We start from the raw sequence: 21,318 nt of genomic DNA, 5'->3' as shown, positions 1-21,318 counted from the left end.
GACCCTTCAGCCAATCTGCAATCCATCTGACTGTGTAGGCATCAATGCCACAGTCGCCTAGTTTTTTAATGAGGATGGGGTGGGAGACGGTGTCAAAAGCCTTGCTGAAGTCTAGAAAGACTACGTCCACAGTGACACCTGCATCCATTGCCTTTGTGACCTGATACATCTTAATGGCGTAAAACTAGGTTTTTATAGATAACCTCCCCAAAAGCCCCTTTGCAATAAAGTAGGATTGGTTGGACACACTTCAAAACATGCGACTCGCCATAAGGCATCCCGTGTTTTAAGGCAGGTAATATCGTTAGCTGGCAGGCGATTCTGGTCTTGTAGGTTTGGGGGTTGAGTGCAACCTGAACCTTGCTAATAAAGCTCAGCTGTCCTGTGCTGCGAGCTGGAGTGTCCTGGTTCCTCTTCTGCCTTTTGCCCCAGCTGCAGATGAATGTGTCAGGAGATGGTTAGTTAGAAGAATGATGGTATTTTATAGCATGGTCGGGATCTCTGTCATCCCAGCAGAGTCTGTTTGGGCTTATGCTCCTGTACTGGTGTGGAGAGGTAGAAAGCATGCTTGCTAACTCTTGAGGTCCTGGACCTCTTCCAGCTGCATTTCCATCACCTCTGGTTCTGGACATAGTCTTGCCAGAGAGCCCTCTCCTGAAAAATAAACTTTCTGCATCAGACCCAAGGGCTCCTACATTTTCTTTCTCTCTCTCCCCATCCCAGCTCCTAGCATAAGCTTCATAGCTATGCTTTTGTTCCTCATTTAGTCTTAAGGCATGGAGATGGAGGAATTCTAGCAACTCCAAGGTGAGATGGATCTACGTTTGCAATACGTGTTTTGCGTCTGCTGCTACACCAGGGCCAAATGAAAGCTGAACTGGGGCAGCTACAAGCATGCTACAGTACCACAGTTCAGCTTCTGCTGTCCACGGGATAGGAGCAGCTCCGTCCATTAATGAAATCTTCAATGAAAAGCTCTAGTATGTGTGTGCTTTATTGCACAGACTTGAGAGTTTTCAGTCTGCATCCACGCGGTTGGAAAGGGTCTATTCCTGATAGCAGGCCTCTTAGGGAAGTGGACCCATTATGACAGTTGCGTCTGTCCCAAGGTACTTTGGGCCTCAGATGCATCATCTTCAAGACAAAAGCATAATTAATCTTCCTCTGTCCCAACTAAATGGAAGGCAGCCTCCAAGGATAGCCTCTGCCACCTGAGGTCTATTGAATTGGATGACCCCCCCATTTTGTTTTATGTGTTTTTCCTGAAGTCAACAAATATGGGTTGGCCCCAATGGGAGCTGTGGGTTTTAACTGAAGAGTGGATGTCTACCAAATTCATGCTGGAGCAGACAAGATGCTCCAGGAGCTTTAGAGGGAACGACCTGACCTTGTAAAATGAACGGTGTGAGAGGGAGGGTGCCCTCATACTGAGGGTACTTGGCTGTGACTTGGTAGGACCAGGATCTCTGCCTCTCTCCGCTACAGACTGACTGACCTTGGGTAGAGCAGTTGATATTCCTGCCTCTCTTCCCCGCTAGTAAGATAAGCACTTTACAATACATGAATGCTTTACTGGTAAACTCTTAGATTGATGTTTGTCAAGCCTTTTGATTGCTGCAAGTGTTTCTGGAAGTAAGTGAATATGGAGGGTGAATGTCTTGTTTTTCCCAAAGTGGTCTTAGGAAGTTAAATTATCAACCATTGTATCTTTGTGCATCTCTAAATTAACTAAACAGATTGAAAACTCTCAACTGGAAGCTTCGTTCCACACAATGTTAGACGGCTTTCTTTCAAAGCATTTTAGCAACTGTTGGGATGGAGAGAGGGTTGCACAACATGCAGGCTACGTCCCCATTGCCTGCGTAAGCTGGGAGACTCATACCTGTGTCTGAGCTGTTCGAGTAGCTTAGTCCAGGTGTGAGCACCTCTGTAGCGTGAACTCTTACGATGTCTTTGTCTCTCATTGCACTGGTGGTTTGTGTCTGGAGACGTGTCCTGTGGCTCTTTGTGTGGCGATACTCTAGGGAACTTTCCTCCTCTGTTATCAGTTGCAGGGCTTGTTCTTTGAGAGAATTGCCAGGTGGGGACTGGAGGATGGTCCGCACTTGAGAGAGTCCCCTCCTTCCCCTTTTTACATCCTCAGTGCAAAGTGGGTAGACTCTAACCAGAGTTCAAACGAAACATGAGCATGAAGCACCTCCAATGGTCAGGGGTACTGGTTGTAGCCTTGTTGGTCTAAGGACCTAGGCAGACACGATTCTTTGGGTAGATATGTGATCTCTTTTATTAGACCAACTCAGTAGTGGGGAGAAAAATGTTCTTTGCAAGTTTTCGGGCACAAACACTCTAGGAGAGTCTCCCTCTGCCTGAAGAAGGGCATTTTATGCCTGACAGCTTGCAAAGAACAAATTTTCCAACTATTGAGTTGGTCTAATAAAAGGTATCACATCGACCCAAAGCACCTTGCTTCCAATGGTCAGAGGTTTTGGTATGCGGATGGCAGGTGTTGGCTAAAATGTAGGTAAGAGCTAGGTTAAATCTGCGTAGAAGATACCAGTATATTCTCCCATGGTAACCAAACAATTGGGAAGGCACAAGTTTTGGAGGGACAGTATAAAAGTGACCTTGCCTCAAAGTCCTGTATACTCTCAAACTTTCATCTACTAATTATTTAATGAAACATCCTGAACACCGAATCTATGTTTATAGCCCGTGATGTCGCTAGTCAAAAATGCGAAGCAATAGTATTACTCGATACAAAAGCAACGCAGAATTTCAGCCTAGTGTGAATGTGGCAATCGGTGCATGTCTCGAACACATAGGTTGTGAGAGCTTTCTTACAGACATACTGGTGGGCAGCACCTCGAAAAAGGAAAAAAATCTTTTCTTTCCTCAGGTTTCCAAAACTGCTCTTCATGTCAGTGAGGTAACCCCCTATTTCTTGGTTACTGTACCAAAGTCTACAGATATCCTCAGTGGTTCTTTAGATGAGTTGATGCCGGTAGGAATAGAGAGTGAGGGTTTTTTTCCCCCATCACATGACTGGCTTTTAATACTCTATCTCTTTCCCATGGACCATATTAAATCCATTTTTTAATTATGATTATTCAAGGTATCTCTTCACAGCAGAGAACCTGTAATGCTTGCTTATCTTCCTGTCTTAATCTTGTCAAAGAGATGTTACCCAAATAACCGTGATGAATGTAGACCTCTGCAATAAAGTGTGTTCAGTGCAGGTTTGATCATTCTCAGATCAGCTAACATCATATGCTAATTAAATTAAAGCTGCTTTATCATCACGTGTCGGATGTGTCTCCTAGTCTGTCTGTCCCCTTTCCCCATTCCTCCCCTCCCCTCTCTGAATTACTTAATACTCAGTGGGTGTGTCTACATGTGCACACTTACTGCACAGTCATTTAGGTTACTGCGCAGGAACTATGGCAACTTATGCCACTTGGGCATAGATTTGCTACCTGCACAATGCAGGTAGCAAATTTATACCTGTGTGTAGTTACTGCGCAGTAACACGTGTAGACGCATTAGTGCACAGTGTGTGTGGACCGACTTGGGACTAACTTTACTCCCAAGTTGGTCCACACACAGCGTTACTGTGCTGTAATGCCTGCATGTGTAGATGCTGGCTTGGAAACCGCAGTAACTTACTGCATAGTAAATGCACATGTAGACACTCCCAGTGTGCTTCAATTTCTTCTCTGCCTTTGATTTTCACTTTGTTTAAAAGTTGGAAAAGAACCGTGCACAAGCAAGCGCTGTTTTGGCTTTTTTCACTTTCCCCCTCCCCCCCGAGCAGCCACTTCTCAAGATAAACTTTTTAAAAAGTTTAATGAACTGAGGGTGCCTTTTTTTTTTTAGGGCTGTGGAAGCTGACCGGTGCATGCATCTGCAAACTTTTTTAAACTTTGCAAAGTGAAGAAGTTGAGGCTGTCCCGGTGCTGCACTGGGGGTGTTTGCAGGGACTGGCACAAGTGGGCAGCTGCTCCAGCAAGCTCCTGCTGCCCCTGAATTTAGGAGGCTGCTCCATTTTCTCACAGTACCTGCACCCTACCTCACCTCACAAAATGAAGGCTATGTGTCACAAACCGGTTGGAACTGGCTGTTGCCATGGTTTTCACGGTGGAAGGAACAGTTAAAGGGTCACATGACTAGCAAGGGAAATGCCTTTGTCACATGACTTTTTGGTGGCCTGATTAGCATACAGGAAGTTAGCTCCCTGCTGCCTGTTATGATGCTGTGATAATTGATGGGGTGACATCACCCGTCTAAACACACACATTGATTATCCTCGGGCTCGGCTGGAACGGTTAAACCAGGACCTTGCTGCCGACGCAGCACCCCCGATCAGCACTGTGGTCTTCAATTCAACTTCCTTTTGACACGTCACTTTTTTAAGTTTCTTCTATTTTAAACACAACAGTTGAAACGTGGCTAATGGTCTTGGAGTGGCGCAGCCAGTTTCGAACTGCTGCCTCCCGTTCTTCCAGCCTGCGTCCGCTTGATGCCCACACGCGTGCCCTATATTTCATCCCTTGCGGAGGGAGCTAGTCGGGATAAGGCCTCTTCCAAGAGGATAAAACGAGGATAATCCTTTTGCAGCAGACTCAGGCGCTGCTGAAATCCGCACTTGGTTCATACAGGTTCGTGTCTCTAAACCACATTGATTCTTGCATGGAGATTGCATACAAGCTGATGTTCTCGTATTAAATTTGCAATGGCCCACTTAGAAGCTTAGCTAACTTTATTTCTCAGCTACAGAGAGGGATGAGTCAGTAGCCGGCAGATCAGTTTACAAAACTTTGTTCAACTTGCCAAGATTGTGTGGCTCTTAGGTAGTTTATGGCCTTTCAGAGCAGATAGGGAGAATGTCAGCTCTGCAATACATCATTCGTAGCCGTAGTGAATGAAGCCTACAGGGAGCCAGGCGGTAGTGGGGTTTGTAGGAGCTACTTAAAGCATGCTGCTCCCACATGTACCTTATAGCGTTACCCTCTGCAGAAGCACGGTCTATCAAATACTAAGGGTGGAGCTTGAGAAGATCCTTTGGACTTGAAAAATGTCAGGTTGGGTTGTCCGTGCAGAAAACTTTTTATAGCCGGTTCCTATCAATATATACATTTTGGTAACCTAAGTACAGAAATTAGCTGCTCGGTTAAACACTTCTTTTTTTGGTTGATTTTATATATACACATTTTAACTGGTTGGGGCAATAAGTGTTACTGGGGAAGAGGGTATTGTCAGATCTTTACTAAGAGCTTTTTCAGTTGCATTATTGCTGAAGTATGTATTTCAGAACAGGTGCCCTTTTCCTTTCCTTGTCCTGTTTTACTCCAGGCAGCCCATTTGATGCATTTTAATCAGACAAGTTCTAGCTTTAAAACTTTCACCTGTGCCCCTGGTGTTTTGAAATTCCCTTCCAGAGCCAAGTCTTTCACTGGCTCGCTGTGCCCTCTACAGGACACTTAAATTCACTTTTCTGCTCCGTTGCTGTGGTGGATGCTGCGTGAAGTGTAGTATCGACTCTACAGAGATGAGGCTGTTACTTGGTAATATCCTGGAAACTTTGGACTAGCATGGATTTTACTCTGCCTTTGCATGTGTCTTATAAACAGCACAGGAATAAAGGATACTGTGCAACTGGGAAGTTAATTTTGAGAGCATTAGTACGCCTGGTATCTGTTGCATCGTTAAGTAAAACATTACTAGTTTTAAAAACGAGTTACTTGAAGAATCCGGATAGGTCAAAAAAGGGCAGTTAATGCCAGAATCACAGAAATGAAGGGCTGGAAGGGACCTTGAAAGATCATCGAGTCCAACCTCCCTGCTTTGGGCAGGAATTTGTGTCATAATGTTGGAAGAAAACTTCCTGATTTTTATGCGCTAACTTGCCACATTTCGTGGTTGCGACTACAATGATATTCGCCCTGCAGTACAAATGAGAGGTAGATAGGTTTGGTTCACAAGAGATGCTTTTTTGAATGGTTATTTGGCTATACGCTTCATTTGGCTTTGTTGGTTTTATGAGGTTGTTTACAGACCAGTATAGTCAACAGTGCACTTAAAATGGCTTGGTTCACAAAAAGCTTATTACAATGCTTTCTTGCAAATGTCAAAATTGTAGGTAGAAATGCAAAAAACAAAACAACTTAAAGATTTCCGCTAACGTGATGCTCAAAGACTCAGTCCATGAGACACAAACCTTCCAGTAGCTGTAGTGGAGGCTGCGTTATTTGGGCTTGCCTGCAAAATGCCTCTTAAATCCCTGTTCTTGCGGTGTTGGCAGTCTTGCTGCAAAATACCTTGCATCTAAACATCCAAAATCCTAGCATCAAAGGGTTGCCACAATTGTTCCGCTGTGTTTTGCTAAGGTCTGACTTCAGCTTGAGATCTTATTTCACTTGGGAAATAGCCTCTCCTGGATGTCTTGAGCCAGGAAAACTTTGCAAGCCGTGTAAGTCCAATCCAAAAGCTGTCCAGCATGGCAGGATGAACGGCACTAGTGCACCGTGGCACTGTGTTGCGCTGTGATGTGTCTCGGTGCATTGTTGCCAGCATGGTTGAGAATTCAGTCCTGGTATGACTGGTGCGTGATGGAGTTCAAAGGTAATTCAGGTCTCTGGATTCAGCATGGGCTCCAGTAAAGCTCAACCAGAACAGCTAATGGTGGGGCTGCACTCTCTGAACATTGTCCTGTTCAAGCTGCATCGGATCTGTCTTTGAGTGTGTTCATTTGTTTTTGTACGGTGGGGTATATACCAAATGGAGGCATTTTATGTCCGCTTTAGGCTCTTGCAATTTGAAAGTAATAGGAAGGCACCTGCCAGGGACAGTAACAGGGGTCTTGCATGGAAAAGTCTATTCAACTGTGAGAGTGTTTCCCATTTGCTGCACTGAAAGGAATTGCAGCTGAAATGCACCCAGGATCCTTAGGACTCTGGCAAACAGTCCTTGTGCCCCGGAGTTACTGTTTTAACTTAGACATTTCCAGCGGGAGGGAGAGTACCTAGATTCAAGTGGTATTCATTGAACCCTGGCATATTGCAGGTGTTGATCTTCCAGTTCTCATGCAAGTGCAGCTGGAGAGCGGGCTGGCTCTGGAGATGAGCCCTGAGTTATGGATGGCTTCTTACAACTCCAGGTCGTTGCTTTGCTTTCATAGCCTTGGTCCTCAATGACTGAGAGATGTTACGTTTGCATTTATGAATGAATTGACAGGCTCTGGGCACTTCCTGTTGGGAAGTGAATAAACTAACATCATATTTATCATCTGTGTTTGAGGCTACCAAAGCCAGGGACGTAAGGGCTGGTCCCAGTTCTTTGATCATTTAGTGTACCATTTCATATGACTTGTTTATTGCTCTCATCATTTTTATTTAGAAATGGGAACTGGAGGCAAACTTTGGCCTGTACTAGAAACTTCATTCATAGTTGAGGTGTTCAAAATTGATCAGCTAGTAAGAGCTGAAAAAAGGAACTTTTGTTTGCTGCATGGGGGGGAAGTCTTTTACTATTATTAATTAATCTGTGTGTGTAACTGGTCTTGCTTCTCTGTTTACAGCGATATAAAGAGAGAAAAGAGAGTCCCCTCTCCTGATGTCATAGTGTTATCTGACAACGAACCTTCAAGCCCTAGAATGAATGGTTTAACGAAAATAGCATTAAAAGAGACCAACACAGAGGCACTCATGGTGAGTCTCATCTTGATGTCATCTAGGCTATTGCCTTTTAAACGTACTAGGATGTAGGGGCTGATTCTTTTGATCGCAACCGTTTTAGAGTACAGGATAGAGCAGTGACCCTCAACCTTGTTAGACTTGAGGCACTTGTTGGAAAATCGTCACTTGGTTCTTTGACTACAGAAAAATAAAGTAGCTATTTGCAGAGTACTCAGAAAGACCCCAAGAGGGCAGAATGTTTTTAACATTACAGCTCTTGTTTGAAATCGCTGGGTTTATCTTGCGAACTGTTTTTCCACACCAAACTAATAGTGCCAACACTGTGCTAACCCTGCAGCACCCCTAAAAGGTACCCTGCGGCACCCTGGTTGAGAATCACCGGCATAGAGTATTCAACAGCTATTTTTACCAACTGGTGCACCACTTTAGGCAGTCTGGTTTATGGGAAGGGAGTTTCTTGTAATTGAGGCTCTACTGAAGATCGAAGTCTGGGCTTCTGTCTGTTAAATCTTCTTCATACCAGCTTCATCAGCCCCGTTCTTCTTCACAGAAATAAGAAACTTTTTAGAGGTCTCTTTGGTATTTAATACACACGGTATTCCCACAGCAGCACAGCACAGTTGAAGTTTTTTGTTTGACAGTTCATTTTGTCATCTATTTCCTCAATTAGAGGAGGGATTTTAGAATATGCTTTTGTTTTTAAGAGCTTTCCTTAGCTTTGATGTCCGTGTGTCTGATAAATGCTTCTGAGTTATACAGCAGTAGGTTGTCATATAAGTTATATTCTCTTCTCGCCCTTTAAACCTAACCTGTCCTTACAGAAAAGCAGTCCGGAGGAGCGTGACAGAATGATTAAGCAGCTGAAAGAAGAGTTACGGTTAGAAGAAGCAAAACTTGTTTTGTTGAAAAAGCTGCGGCAGAGTCAAATACAGAAAGAGACCACTACTCAGAAGGTATTTATTTCGCCACAGATGTCTGACAAGTGGCTGTGGTGGGTGCTGTAATCTGTGGTGCTCCACATCATTTTCTAATCAACGTAGACATCTCTTGGAAGAGTTGCCGTTTATTTCCTGTTAGAACTTTCTTTTTAAATTCAGGTCCTTGTGTTTCAAAATGTGCCCGTCTGGTAGATATCTTAAAACTCATTGCTTTAAAAGTCAAACCCATTTTGAAACTTTGGTGTTTTGGGTTTGGGGATTTTTTTTTTTTAGGTTTGTTTCTTTTCCTCTCTGCTAAATAGTTTCATATGCCACGTATGCACCAAAAGGCTCATTATAGGTTTAATGCAATTCCTCGTTTTAAATATAGGTGATTTTATTCTGGAACAGATGGATGGCTCTTTTAAAAGACTATTTAAATGACTCCTTTATATTTAGAGTATACACCCTGCAACTGGTAGCATGCATGCTTCCATACCCTTCCTCATGCACCGAATCACCAAAAAGGGGTTTTTTTTGGTAACATTCATATAGTACCACCCAGACAGCTTTATGGAGGCATATCACAAAGTAGAGATGCATGCATGTCTATGCTGTGACTTTTCTTGAATGAGTGCTTTGACTTCTTTCTCTCTACTACTATCGCATTTGAAAGACCTGCCTGATCAGCTACATGTTAGAAACTAACCTCAAGTTCTTAACGTATTGTATTACTAATTCAATAGTTTTTTCCACGGGTGTTAAACCTCCCCCCTGAATTTAAGTATGCATTTAAAACAAGAATTATGCACTATATCTCTCTCTCAAATGATATACGGTGGATTGCCTGAACTCTGCTGTTGCATATCTGGTTCTTCCAAAACACGACTTGTTCTTTCCAGATTTTTGATTTCACCATTGTCTTTAGTCTTCCTGTTCAAGCTGCCAGTCAAATCAGTGTTGTTTCATTTTGAAGACTTTTTGGCCGTTTAAAAATGTTATGTGCATGTGGTATGCTTAAAATAAGGATTTGCAAGATCTTTTTTAGTTGTTATGCAGCATACATATTGTCAGAATACGTGTAATAGGTCACCCTGAAATGGCTCCTTTACCTGTCAGCACTGAGATTCAGGGTTTCTGACATTAAAAAGGTTTGAGCCATGAACAATCAGAGTTGGTGGTGAAGCGCTGTATTCTTTAAGTTAGTTTCAGAGGTGTTAAAAAGCCCTGGCTAGGGACACTCAAAATCCTGAATCCTAGTCCTGGCAGGTAATTTTAAGAAAAATAAATTTAAACTCTTTTTAATTTTTAAAATGCAATTATGACTTTATGGAAGGTAAGACTTTGTACAGGCTTGTTTTTAAAAGCATTATGGTTCACACTGGAAGCAGATTCACAGAAGTTTTGGGCTGGAAGGAACCTCATACGATCATCAGGTCCAGCCTCCCTGCTCGGGGCAGGAACGACTGCTGGGGTCAAATAAATCAGACAGGCAGAAGTGTATTGCTTCCCTATTTTTTTTGGTGGTTTTTCTTCTGAATTTTTTTTAATAACCCTTATGTGCTGAAACAGTCTCAGTGTTGGGTACATGCATTGCACAAGGAGAAATAAGAACTTTGGATACTTGAATTGACCAAGGAGAACAAGACAACCATGCATTTTGAAAGCCTTTCCCAATATCTTGAAGCATCCCTTTTAATCTTTTGTGATTTCACAATGCAAAACAAGGCGACTTCTTCGACCCCACCCTTCTGGTTTGAGGGATGATTGTACCACAACAAGAGATGATGTGGGTCTTTGGATCCTAAACCTTTCCAACTCATGAAAATGGGGAAGGGGAGTTGGGACATAAATTTAGGAGAAATCCATCCCTCAAACCAGAATGTCCTGTTTAACCCGTTGTGACTAGTCACAGTGGACAGTAAGACCAAATTAATTTAAGCTATCTCACCAGATTACTGGATTTATTATTTTTTTAATTACTTAATTGCTACTCTGTGTTTTAATTATAGTTTTCCATTCCTGTGGAAGCAAGCAAGTCGATACCATCTTATCTACTTAAACATATCTCAAGTGCTCTGTGGGAGGGGGACGATGTCTTGAAAGACTCTCCTCCGAGGCCCAGGGAGGTCACTCTGCTGTACTTCTGCCCTCGTATTCATGCTTTCTGTTTGTCTCTTCCAGCCAGCCGGTTCCTCGGGGAGTGCTGTGGCTACGCCTCCCCCCTTGGTGCGAGGAACGCAGACTGTTCCTTCTGGCAAGCCATCCCTTCAGGTCAGCTCCAGGGGCCTCCTCTTACCAAGTTGCGGGTGTGCAGGGGAGCTGACGGTGCATAGTAGCCAAAGGGAGAAAATTGTGGCACCAAAATAGTGATTTGGTTCTTCAGATATCTTTCTTGTTGTTTAAATCAGTGGTAGCCTTTGCAATCAGCTTTTTAAAGTTAAGACCAGAGGGGAGGGGAAAAAAGCTTATTTTGATGGGTCATCGTCTCATTTCCTGGAACCAGAGGAGTTAAACAGCACTCTTGAGACCAGCATGTGACATCTTCAGAAAGAGAGTGTGAGACTACAGTCAGTTGTCTGGGGTAGAGCAGAACAGGGAGCTCCTGGATCGCATTTTGTCTGATTGAGATGTACATCTGGAGCGAGTTTGCATAGCCTCTTTATCTGTTCACTTAAGTATTGCAATAATTCCTGGGTTTGTTCGGAAGATTAGCTAATAATTGCAAGCTGCGTTTGAAGTCTTTCAATGAAAAAGATGCTAGGAGCGGGTAGAGCATTAAGTTCCCCTCACTCTTCAAGCTGTGCCATTTTATTCCCCAAAAATGGGGAAAGCAGAAGTCTCGCGTCTTGTGAGATCCTGAACTCATGAACCATGGTCAGTTTGTGCCTCTCAGATGAACAGGGAGCCAGATGTCCAAAGCTGTGTTACGCTGAGTGAAATAAGTTGTTACCACAGGACATGCTGTTAATCAAACCTGTCAATTTTTCTAACTGGAGCAGCTGGAAAACCTTTTTTAACCTGTATGTTCAGTGCTTGGTGTAAGACACTGCTTTGCAAGAGCTTTCCCGTAGTTACAATTGCAAGAACACTGGAATTGTAGAAAAAGTCAAGAGGAAGAAAGAGAAGACAAAATCAAAAGGAAGTAATTATTCATGCAATGATGGGGTATCCAATGCAGTCTCTGGCTGTCTCTCTAATTTTGTTAGGCTGAATTAAAAGTATGGAAAAATTTAGAAATTAATGCCCTTCTGTTTTTCAGACCTCTTCTACACGCATACCAGGCACTGTTATCCCCCCTCCATTAGTCCGTGGCGGGCAGCAGGCATCTTCAAAGCTGGGATCTCAGCAGAACACACAGATCGTAATGCCGCCTCTTGTTAGAGGAGCGCAGGTAAGAGGTGGTTTCTTGGTACATCCCCTCGACTTCTCCAAATGTTTCCACTTCTTCCCCCTTGGCCTGCAAATTCTCACTGTTATCCTCTCCACATCTGCATTCCACCTTCAAGGCTGCGTGTTGGGTACCACCGTCCCCCTTGGCCTGGACGTGATTCTTCTAGGGACTTTGCCTTAATGGACTTGGATGCATTATGACCACAACCTCCTTCTGCCCCATGCTTGCTAATGCAGTCTGTTGTAGCACCCTTAATAGACCAAGAGAAAAGCTCGAACTCAGGTCTTGTGCAGTGGCACAGAGCACTGTCCTCTTTTGTTAACCCTGCTGCAGCTGAAGGGACCTAAAAGCAAGACTCGGAGCCTACTGCCTTCGTTCAGCCGAGCAGCATAGAAAACTTAAAGCAATTGTGTGTTTAACTTCTTTTCCCTCCTCCTTCCCTGTCTCGTCTATTTTGACTCTTGTTCAGATGATAACATTGTAGTTTTTCTCAATACCTGACTGGCTTAGTAGGCCAGTAAATGAGGTGACCAACTGGAGAACTAGAAATCTGGTTATAAAATCTCATGCCTATTCCCATTTGCCCCATATTGAGGAGAAGGTAGTGATTCCACTAGGAAAGCAGGGGAGGGGAGGTAGTTAAATCTGATATGATCCATTGGAGACTGTCACCACTGTGCGTTACAAGGTAATATTGATCTGGCTCAGCAGGGATTTATTTTGCAACCATGGGTCTGCTTTTTTAATGTCTGCTTGGTCTTCTGACTGACTTGAAGGAAAAAAGTCTGGCACTCGGGATTTCACTTGCTTTCAGCCCTGATTATCGTGCAGAAAGCATATTCACTGTACCATAAAGTAACAATAGCCGCACTAATAACTTTAAAACAGGAGGTGTAGGAACTACATGGTTAAGGAAAGAAATATGGACTTGAAAGCTTGAGCCAGAAGCGTAGCCAGCTTTGGTATTGAGAAACGCAGTGGCCTCGGATTTAAGCATCTCTTTCTGATGTTGCATTCTACATAGTTTCTCTTTGAATGGGTTTTCGGTCAAAATGAAGCTGCAAGGTTGGACTTCTCTGTTAATATTCATTGCGTGTGTTTTGTCCCTTGCCATGGTTCATTTCCATAACATCCTTTCATCCCACTTAACCTGCCACCCACCGTTTCCCATCCTCTAACCGCCCCCATCTCATCCTTCATGGTACCATTGCATCAGCCCATTTCTGTGTCTCCCCAGCAAATCCACAATATCCGACAGCACTCCAGCACGGGGCCACCTCCACTGCTGCTGGCACCACGGGCATCCGTCCCCAGCGTACAGATTCAGGGGCAGAGAATTATACAACAGGGTTTAATCCGCGTGGCCAATGTCCCCAATACCAGCCTGCTCGTCAATATTCCACAGGTGAGCTCTAAAAGCTGATGTGCACCAAACGTAACTCGTCTTGAAAGACCAGAGGGGAACAAATACGATTGCTGATTGTCCGGTTGCTTTATCTAATGACTGGTTGGTGCCTGCTCTCTTCTCTCCTAACTGCTTGTTATCGCCACTGCTCTGTTCTTTGTTCTTTCTCTAGACAGTGCTCTCAAGAGGCTCTAGGTAGCATTAATACACGGGGGGGAAAAGTCAGTCCCTGCAGTCTTATCTTTCTTCTTTTTTTCACACAACTTTTAACAGATTTTTATTGGGTCCAAAAAATTCCAAGTTAGAATTGTATATTTTCTGTGAGAAGACAGGAAATACTTCATGCTTTGAGAGACTTCCCCTAGGATGAGACTTGGACAGAATAGAAACTTCTTCCAGGCTGAATTTTGGAGCTCTGCAACTGTGCGCTTGACATTTTCACGTGAACTCATGTCCTCCAGAATCCACGTTTCTTTTCCCTCTCCTGTAACCACCTCCCCACTCTTCTCCCTAAGCAAGCATTTTATTTTTGCATAAATGAAATGATTACCGCTTTACGCACAATTCAGAATGGCCTTTGCACTCCCTTTTAGGGAACCCATGAAGGACATAAACAACTTGTTCATTCTTAATGCTGATATTGATACCTGTTTTAGCAGAGGAGTGGCATGTCGGTTTATAATTTGGAAGAAACACAGGGTAAAAGCCAGTCGTTCGACACTTAAGGAGTATAAGAGAGGGAAGGACTTTTAAATAACTTTTTCAAACTTCTCAGCTTTATCGTTCACTATTTCTGCCATTCAAGTAAACAAGTGTCTGTGTTGCACTATTAACAAAGTTTATCCTCTTCATTATCTGTCTTCCTAGAAAGGACAAGTTAGATTAGGCCAGAGGGATTGAATAATTTGGTAGCTATCATTGACCCAGAATACCATGTTTATTTTTTGAAGGCCTCACCAACTTCAATAAAAGGTACAACCGTGACATCCGCTCAGGCTAACGCCACCACTACCAGCGTTGCTTCTATAGTGAACTCCAATGATTCCCCAGCCAGCCGGCAAGCTGCTGCCAAACTTGCACTGCGCAAGCAGCTGGAGAAGACGCTGCTAGAGATCCCACCTCCAAAGCCACCTGCACCAGAGATGCATTTCCTGCCTAGTGCAGCCAACAATGAGTTTATTTACCTGGTTGGATTGGAGGAAGTGGTGCAAAACTTGCTAGAAACTCAAGGTAAGCTCATGCAGTGGATGCCTGAGGCCTAAATCCTGAAGGTTTTGAAATAAGCTAGAACCATCAATTATTCTGAAGGCATCTGGCTTTTACTATGTTGCACCTGCGCTCCACCTCATTTGAGATCTCTTTAGTATGAGCGTATTAAAGTTGAGACCAGGCACTCTTGCCAGTTCTAAAAGCAGCCTGGCTATTTAGTCACGAATGTCAGTTAATCTTAACTCAGACCTGATGCTTTTTAGTTCCTCCAGCTTTAAAATGAGGATAACCTTTACCTCTTTTGTGGGTTTTAAAATAGAAAGTGCAGTGGGAACTGCTCAAACTGTTTTTATTCACTGGTCTTATACACTGCTGAAAGCCTCCTTCCTCTTGGGTAAAGGTGGCCCTTCCTTGCTGCCTCCTGTTGTTTGCAGCAACAGTACACGCTTATTAATTCAACTTCTGGCTAACCAGTGATCTGGTTGTGTCCCCTTGAGAGAACCCCTGTTCAAACCCTATCTTTCTGAAGGGTGGGATGCCTGAAACCCTTCCAAAAATTGCATTTTAAAAACTTTTATACAGCATTTGTAAAGCAGCGTATGCTTCCCCTCCTCCCACCCCCAATAGAGCTATCCCCTGGAGAGGTAATTATAATTCTGATCAGTTGAATGCAAAGAGTATTTAAGTAACACTTTGAACAGGTGGCTTTGGTGTCACAAGTTTGTATGATATTTTAAGGGAGAAGTTGACTGGTCTTGAATAGATTGGACCTACAGCAATAGGTGATTAGGAATGGAAAGGAGCATGATTTTATGCATGTTTTGTTAATTAGCACACTATTTAAAATGAACATGTGCATCCGTGCTTAGAATGAAGGCTGAGGTGGCTCTCAAACAAAAAAGAGATATGTATAAGTATACGCTAATTTAACAAACATGTCAGAATGTGCACGGGTCTTAAGTCTGTGACTTAATTAGCAAAATAAAAGGGTATGTTAATTATAGTTCCTTGTTATGACCTGTCTAAAATTGGACTCCAGTCTCCATGAAGCAGGGACTTTTGGCATCCATCATATGTCTAACAGACTTTGGGGCATTTAAAATAGTATATTTCTGTTTTCATTTTGAGCCATAGGAAAGGAGCAAGGGGGTAAGAACTTTATCCCCTGGGTATTCATTTGGTCATTAATGGTACTTGCATTAACAGCTCTCAATGCACGAGAGGAGATGCGTGTGATTTGAAGATGTATTTGATTATAGGAGGGAAGGGGCAAGAATTTATCCACTGTAGTCATTTATGGGTTTTGGATAGAAATATATTTGGAGAATAATCCTCCCCCCAGTTTAATATTTTTTGTTTCGGGAGGAGAGGGGTTTCTTTAAAGTTGGTGCCTCTGGGGTTCTGCACTACTTGCTCTGCAGTGGCTTTTTCAGCAGTTGCCTTTTGGTTAATCTTGCCAACAAGCCATTTAGACTAGCTCAGTGTGCTGGGATTGTAATGAGCTCAGAACACAATTTAAAATAGTTAAAGAAACTAGGACTAAGAGGATAATTTAAGAATATAACGCATAATAAAGGCTTAAATCATTTTTGGACCCCTGCATAGGGAATGGGAAATAACCTTAACTTCTGCACAAGCCAGTACTGAGTTTGAACTAACTTGGCTGCATGTTGTAGGTAAAGTTGTGATTGCTGCATCATCACGTGAGCCCTACGTGTGTGCTCAGTGTAAGACTGACTTCACCTGCCGTTGGAGGGAAGAGAAGAATGGAACCATTATGTGCGAAACTTGCATGACATCAAATCAGAAAAAGGCCCTGAAAGCTGAGCACACTAATCGACTGAAGGCTGCCTTCGTGAAAGCTTTGCAGCAAGAGCAGGAAATCGAGCAGCGGATACTGCAACAGACTGCCTCTCCTGTACAGACCAAGTCAGAATCCATAGTCCAGCACCACTCGCTCAAACAGGTAAGAGACCTAACGAGTTAGACTTGCAGTTCATTATAACCAGCGAAGGCTCCATAGCTGTACACTCGCACTGTGCACGGGCCTTGTCTTTGAAGGAACACACATGAAAGTTGATACTTCATTCTCTATAAACTTGTGACAAAGGGCACAGACATACATAGTCAGAAGGTGAAGGGGGGCTGATGGTGCCCAGGGAACGAGAGTCGATCATGTGCTGGTTCGTTACAGCCACCTTCTTAGATCCACAAGGCAGGCCTTTTTGATTATGGCACAATGGTAGGGCCCAGCATTGCAGACAATTATAAATCATTTCTGTAACGATAGAAGAGTTTTATAGTCCATAGTTTCATAGTTGTTAGGGGCTTGAAGGGACCTTACAGATCATTGGGTCCAGCCCCCTGCACTGAGCAGGAAAGACCGCTGGGATCAGTTCTACCCATGTTAGTTTTCCTGTTCATTTAGCAGGATGCTGGGTATCAACAGGCAACCTGGGAAATGCTGATCTTAGTTTAAAAATCTAAATTTCAAATAGAGTTCACAGTTGAAGCAAGGTGAGCACATCAACTCCAGAATGCCAGACCAGGGAGCACAAAGGAGACCTCATTCGTTTAATAATACAGTTGAATTCCCTCTGGCATCTGGTAACTTGGACTTGTAATGTGAAAGCGAATAACCTTTATATATATAAATGCAGAAATAAAATTTATTTATTTATTTATTCATTTATACATAATAGATATATATAAATATGGACTTGTAATGTGAAAGCGAATAACCTTTTTATATATATTATGGTTATTCACTTTCACATTACAAGTCCATATTTATATATATCTATTATATGTAAATAAATTTTATTTCTTTATTGACAACGACAAAAAAAATGATGCAGAACAGTATGTGTTCAGCTAACTTGGTTGTGGCTGACTTTTTAAGTGGTGGCTACAATAAGTCTCACTAGTTTTAAATGAAATAAGGATCTATTTGTTATTCCCAAGCACCGTATTTGGTACAGAAATGTAGCAGGAGCAGAAGATTGTTCTGTTCGATATAGTAGAACTTCTGCGCTTCATACTGTGTCTTTTAATAATTCAGGACTTATCTAGATTGGAGAAACTTGCTGTGGTGCAAGTGGGTTGGTGAAATTTTATGCCAGTACAGGTTTATTGCATCTAAACAAGTCCTTGCTTGGGGTAATTGAAACCAGTGGACACCTTTAAAAACATAGTCCAGAGGCGTGAGCTGGGAACTCCCAAAAGCAGGAGGTGCAAGTTGTTGGCCATGCGATGGGTAACGTGTCTGAGGAACTGGGGCCCAAATACAGACTCCTTTTATAGATGACAATGAGTCACTCGGGCTCCTCCTTGCCCCGTTTCTTTTTGTAAGCCATGACAAACCACAGGGGCATTAAGAGGGTGCTGCAGTGCTGCCTGGGACTAGAGTAGCCAGAAAGTTGGTGACATGACTCAGGATTGAAGTGTTGCAACCATGTCTGGGGAAGTTTACACACCATCTCTCTTGCTGCCTTAGTCAGTGAGACTTCCTGCCTCTTACAGACACTTACTTTCAAAAATAGAAAGATGTAGTGATGTACATGCAGAAGGCGGCTTTTATTTTGCTTCAGAGATGAAAAACTCTTTCCAGCCTTACGACCACCAGCCAGCAGGAGGTGGGGAAGGAGGGAGAGGGACATGGTACAGAATGGCGACACTTGCATTCCAGTGGTCTGATTGCGTGTTCCCTTGCTAGACTCCTAGCCAGATGTCTCGAGGTCCTTCAGGAGCCCCACGAGGAGTGTTGCATGCATTTAGCCAGTCACCCAAGTTGCAGAATGCATCCTCTGCAGCCGCACTTGGTAGTAGGCCAGGTAAGCATGCTGAGAGACCTGTCAGCAAGGGCAACGCTACCAGCTGGAAGAAGACTGCCATCAATACAGGTAGATTTTTCTCAAAAGTTCTTTTCTTTGTATTTGCTAGCTGCCCTCTGTCCAACAATCCTAATGCTGTGGGTAAGAATGTTTTCTCTTTGGCATTTCCCTGCCTGATGGGTAATTTGCCTCTGACGACGCATTGCCTCCCTCTCCGTATGCTCATTTGTACCTGTTGTGTCCAGAGCAAGTATAAAATGCAGCTGTGTGGGGGATAGCACTGTTAGGCACCTGCCTTGTGTGGGTGTGAATGAGCACAGTGCTCCGTGTATGCAGTCAGTACTGTACTATAGGCATCCAGCACCACTACCCTCATCACTCATTTGGTCTGAAGTGTTACCGGTGTATTCGACCTCCAAGGCAGGTGGTAGAGAGTAGATCTTTCTGCCTTAAGTAAGGCTACAGCCTGCACCTCCTGCTGTGCTTCACAGAACACTCGGCTCTGAACCATAGCTGCTGTTTTGATGCAGACGATGGATTTTACCTGTTTTTTGGGAAGGACCCGAGTTGGGAGGAAAGCAGAAGAGTCTTTTAACTAATACTTAGAATCCCTGAGAAAGGGAGGCTGTTGCAAGTGACTTGTAAACTTTTTATTTTGCTATCTATTATTGAACATCCCATCTCGACCACACACACCCTCTCCCCCTCCCTCCCCCTCCAGTACAATTTCACTTAAAGTTTATCAATCTTGATTATTTTTCTGGACAATTGCAATGGCTTAAAATTGTCATCAAGCTGATGGGGAGGCGGGGCAGGAGGTGTATATGTTACTCAGACTTTGTCCCAGTTGTGCAGGTGGTCGTGGAAGCTTTCCTTTTTGCAAGGCTCTGGACTGCGATGCATGGCAGCAGTTAGCTCTTGTTTCTATTTGGAGAGCGGGTGCTGCGTTGAGTGGTATTTTCTCCACTATTCTTTTCCTGTGACCCAAGCGTGTGGTGACATTTGTCTTTCTCTCCTTCTGTCTTGTCAGGCGGAGCTTTACCTTTTGTTAACCCTAGTTTAGCCGTGCACAAGAGTTCTTCAGCAGTAGACCGTCAACGTGAATATCTCCTGGATATGATTCCGCCGCGATCCATCCCTCAGTCTGCCACTTGGAAATAATGCAGAGGAATGCCTAAGAGGAAAGACTTACCTGTTTCTGCCATCCTTTTTTATACCACAGTACAGTGGAATCTGCTTTAAACCCAGCTGGATATGCCCAAGCTTTGTAGGAAGCAAGAAGACCACTCCTCATCCCATCGAGTGCTGCTGTCCTTGCCACGAGAAAGTGACACCAGGAGGGTGGAAACAGACTCGAGCTCGTTTGGCTGTTGAATTCTGATGATTGGCTGATGATGAAGGCTGTCGGGAGGGGGAAGAATAATCCTCTTTATTTTTTTTAATTATTTTTTTTTTGGCTTTATGTATTTAGTTTGGGATTTCTCTTTTGTTTGTCACCAGCACAAAAGGAGGACTGAAAGGACTCGGTCTGCTTTTGGTTTCTTTGTATTAGTAGCTAGCTAGTCACCACAAATACACTGTTCATTGGCAATCAAGGATGCAAGTCGGTGTAAGAAAAGTGGAATCTGAACACAATGATTGCGGATACGTTTAGCAGGTGGACTTCACGTTCGCTTCCCCTCTTCCCCCACCCCGGGAGGGCAATCGACAAATTGTCACGTTTCAAAATCTCCTGATAATGATACTGAAGTGCAAACTCCAGTTCCAGTTGGGCACGTCTTCTGATGGACTAGTCGTTGCCCGAGCAGGGCAGGATGCGAGAGCCAGGACGGGCCTCTCTCACTTTCGCCGGATATAGACTTTGTGAACATTTGACGCTCTAAAACCTTAAACTACTGAACAGTAAACGAATAGCCTTGTTCAGTCTCTCGAGCCCAGCGCAGATCAGTCGGCCCTTTCAGAAGTTCCCAGAGATTTAAAATGATTTTTTTTTTTGCAGGGGGCGGGGGAATGGGGCGGGCTTGGTGGTTCTTGCCAGAGCTTTTACTCAAACTAGGAACTCCAGACGCTGTGTGCAATCTGAGGGCGAGCGCAGGGAGCAGAGGGATACAAGGCTGCAGTCAGGCGACAGGTTCTTTCCTCTGTTCCCGCTGGAGAAGCCGTCTTTCCTAGCCTACATGTTAGCGGTGTGATGACTGGGACAAGCTCATGGTGGGCATGCTTCGGCCCCTGCTGCCTAGCCCCAGTCCCCCCCCCCCCTTTCGAATTCCGTTCTTCCATGCATACCGCGCATGCTCCTCTATCACGTTGCCTCCGTATTTCAGTTTTGGTAGAGCTTTGGCTAACCCTGCTTTAAGGACAGGTCTCTACGTGGTTTTCATATATTTGTGGAATCCCCCAAATATTTAGAAGCATCAGGTCTGTTTTTTGGCCCCCTACCCCTTTTGAATTGGTTTCAAGTGGCAGAAATGTATGCCTTACTATTTGTATTGCATATTGGTACTAGAACTAGTGCTGATATGAATTCTTTGCAAAATTATATATATATCTATCTATAAAGAAGGAGGGATACTATTTGGGTTCCGCTCTGAATCTGGTATTTTCTTAGCAGCTGTAGTTAGATACTTAATTTAAAGCAGTTACTGTATAGGGTGTCCCTCTTCAGATCCAGCTATCACATAATAATAAAAAAATCATTTAACCCCCTCTTCTGTTGTGTGAATATCAATATTTAGATATCTTTTTTTAAAAAACAAAGTCCAGTAGTGTAGAAGCTGAGTTGTTTTGCAAAAATGGTATTTGTTGGTGTATAAAACCCTAGAAGTTCAATTTGACTTTGTTTTGAACCTATTGAGATAGATCAGGGGCG

General features: G+C 43.6%; 1 protein-coding gene across 7 annotated transcripts in view; it reads left to right on the top strand.

Moving 5' to 3' along the window:
- The window catches only part of GATAD2A (GATA zinc finger domain containing 2A), a 95,927-nt gene extending 74,770 nt beyond the window's left edge, over positions 1–21,157 (top strand). For 5 of the 7 annotated variants that reach the window (XM_019513591.1, XM_019513590.1, XM_019513592.1 and 2 more), the window contains 9 exons: positions 7,574–7,703; positions 8,513–8,644; positions 10,793–10,882; positions 11,871–12,002; positions 13,240–13,407; positions 14,358–14,637; positions 16,293–16,582; positions 18,332–18,518; positions 19,480–21,157. In XM_019513591.1, the coding sequence (XP_019369136.1) occupies positions 7,574–7,703; positions 8,513–8,644; positions 10,793–10,882; positions 11,871–12,002; positions 13,240–13,407; positions 14,358–14,637; positions 16,293–16,582; positions 18,332–18,518; positions 19,480–19,610 (1,540 nt within the window). In that variant the 3' untranslated portion in view covers positions 19,611–21,157. The remainder of the gene's footprint in view (positions 1–7,573; positions 7,704–8,512; positions 8,645–10,792; positions 10,883–11,870; positions 12,003–13,239; positions 13,408–14,357; positions 14,638–16,292; positions 16,583–18,331; positions 18,519–19,479) is intronic. The other 2 variants (XM_019513589.1, XM_019513594.1) reach the window with 2 other exon arrangements.
- The last annotated feature ends 161 nt before the right edge of the window (positions 21,158–21,318 follow it).

This window comes from Gavialis gangeticus, unplaced genomic scaffold (assembly GCF_001723915.1).
Source record: "Gavialis gangeticus isolate Ggan-Ray unplaced genomic scaffold, GavGan_comp1, whole genome shotgun sequence".
Lineage (NCBI taxonomy): Eukaryota > Metazoa > Chordata > Crocodylia > Gavialidae > Gavialis > Gavialis gangeticus.
The sequence above is the reverse complement of the archived record's forward strand: the minus strand, read 5'-3'. Positions and strand labels throughout refer to the sequence as shown.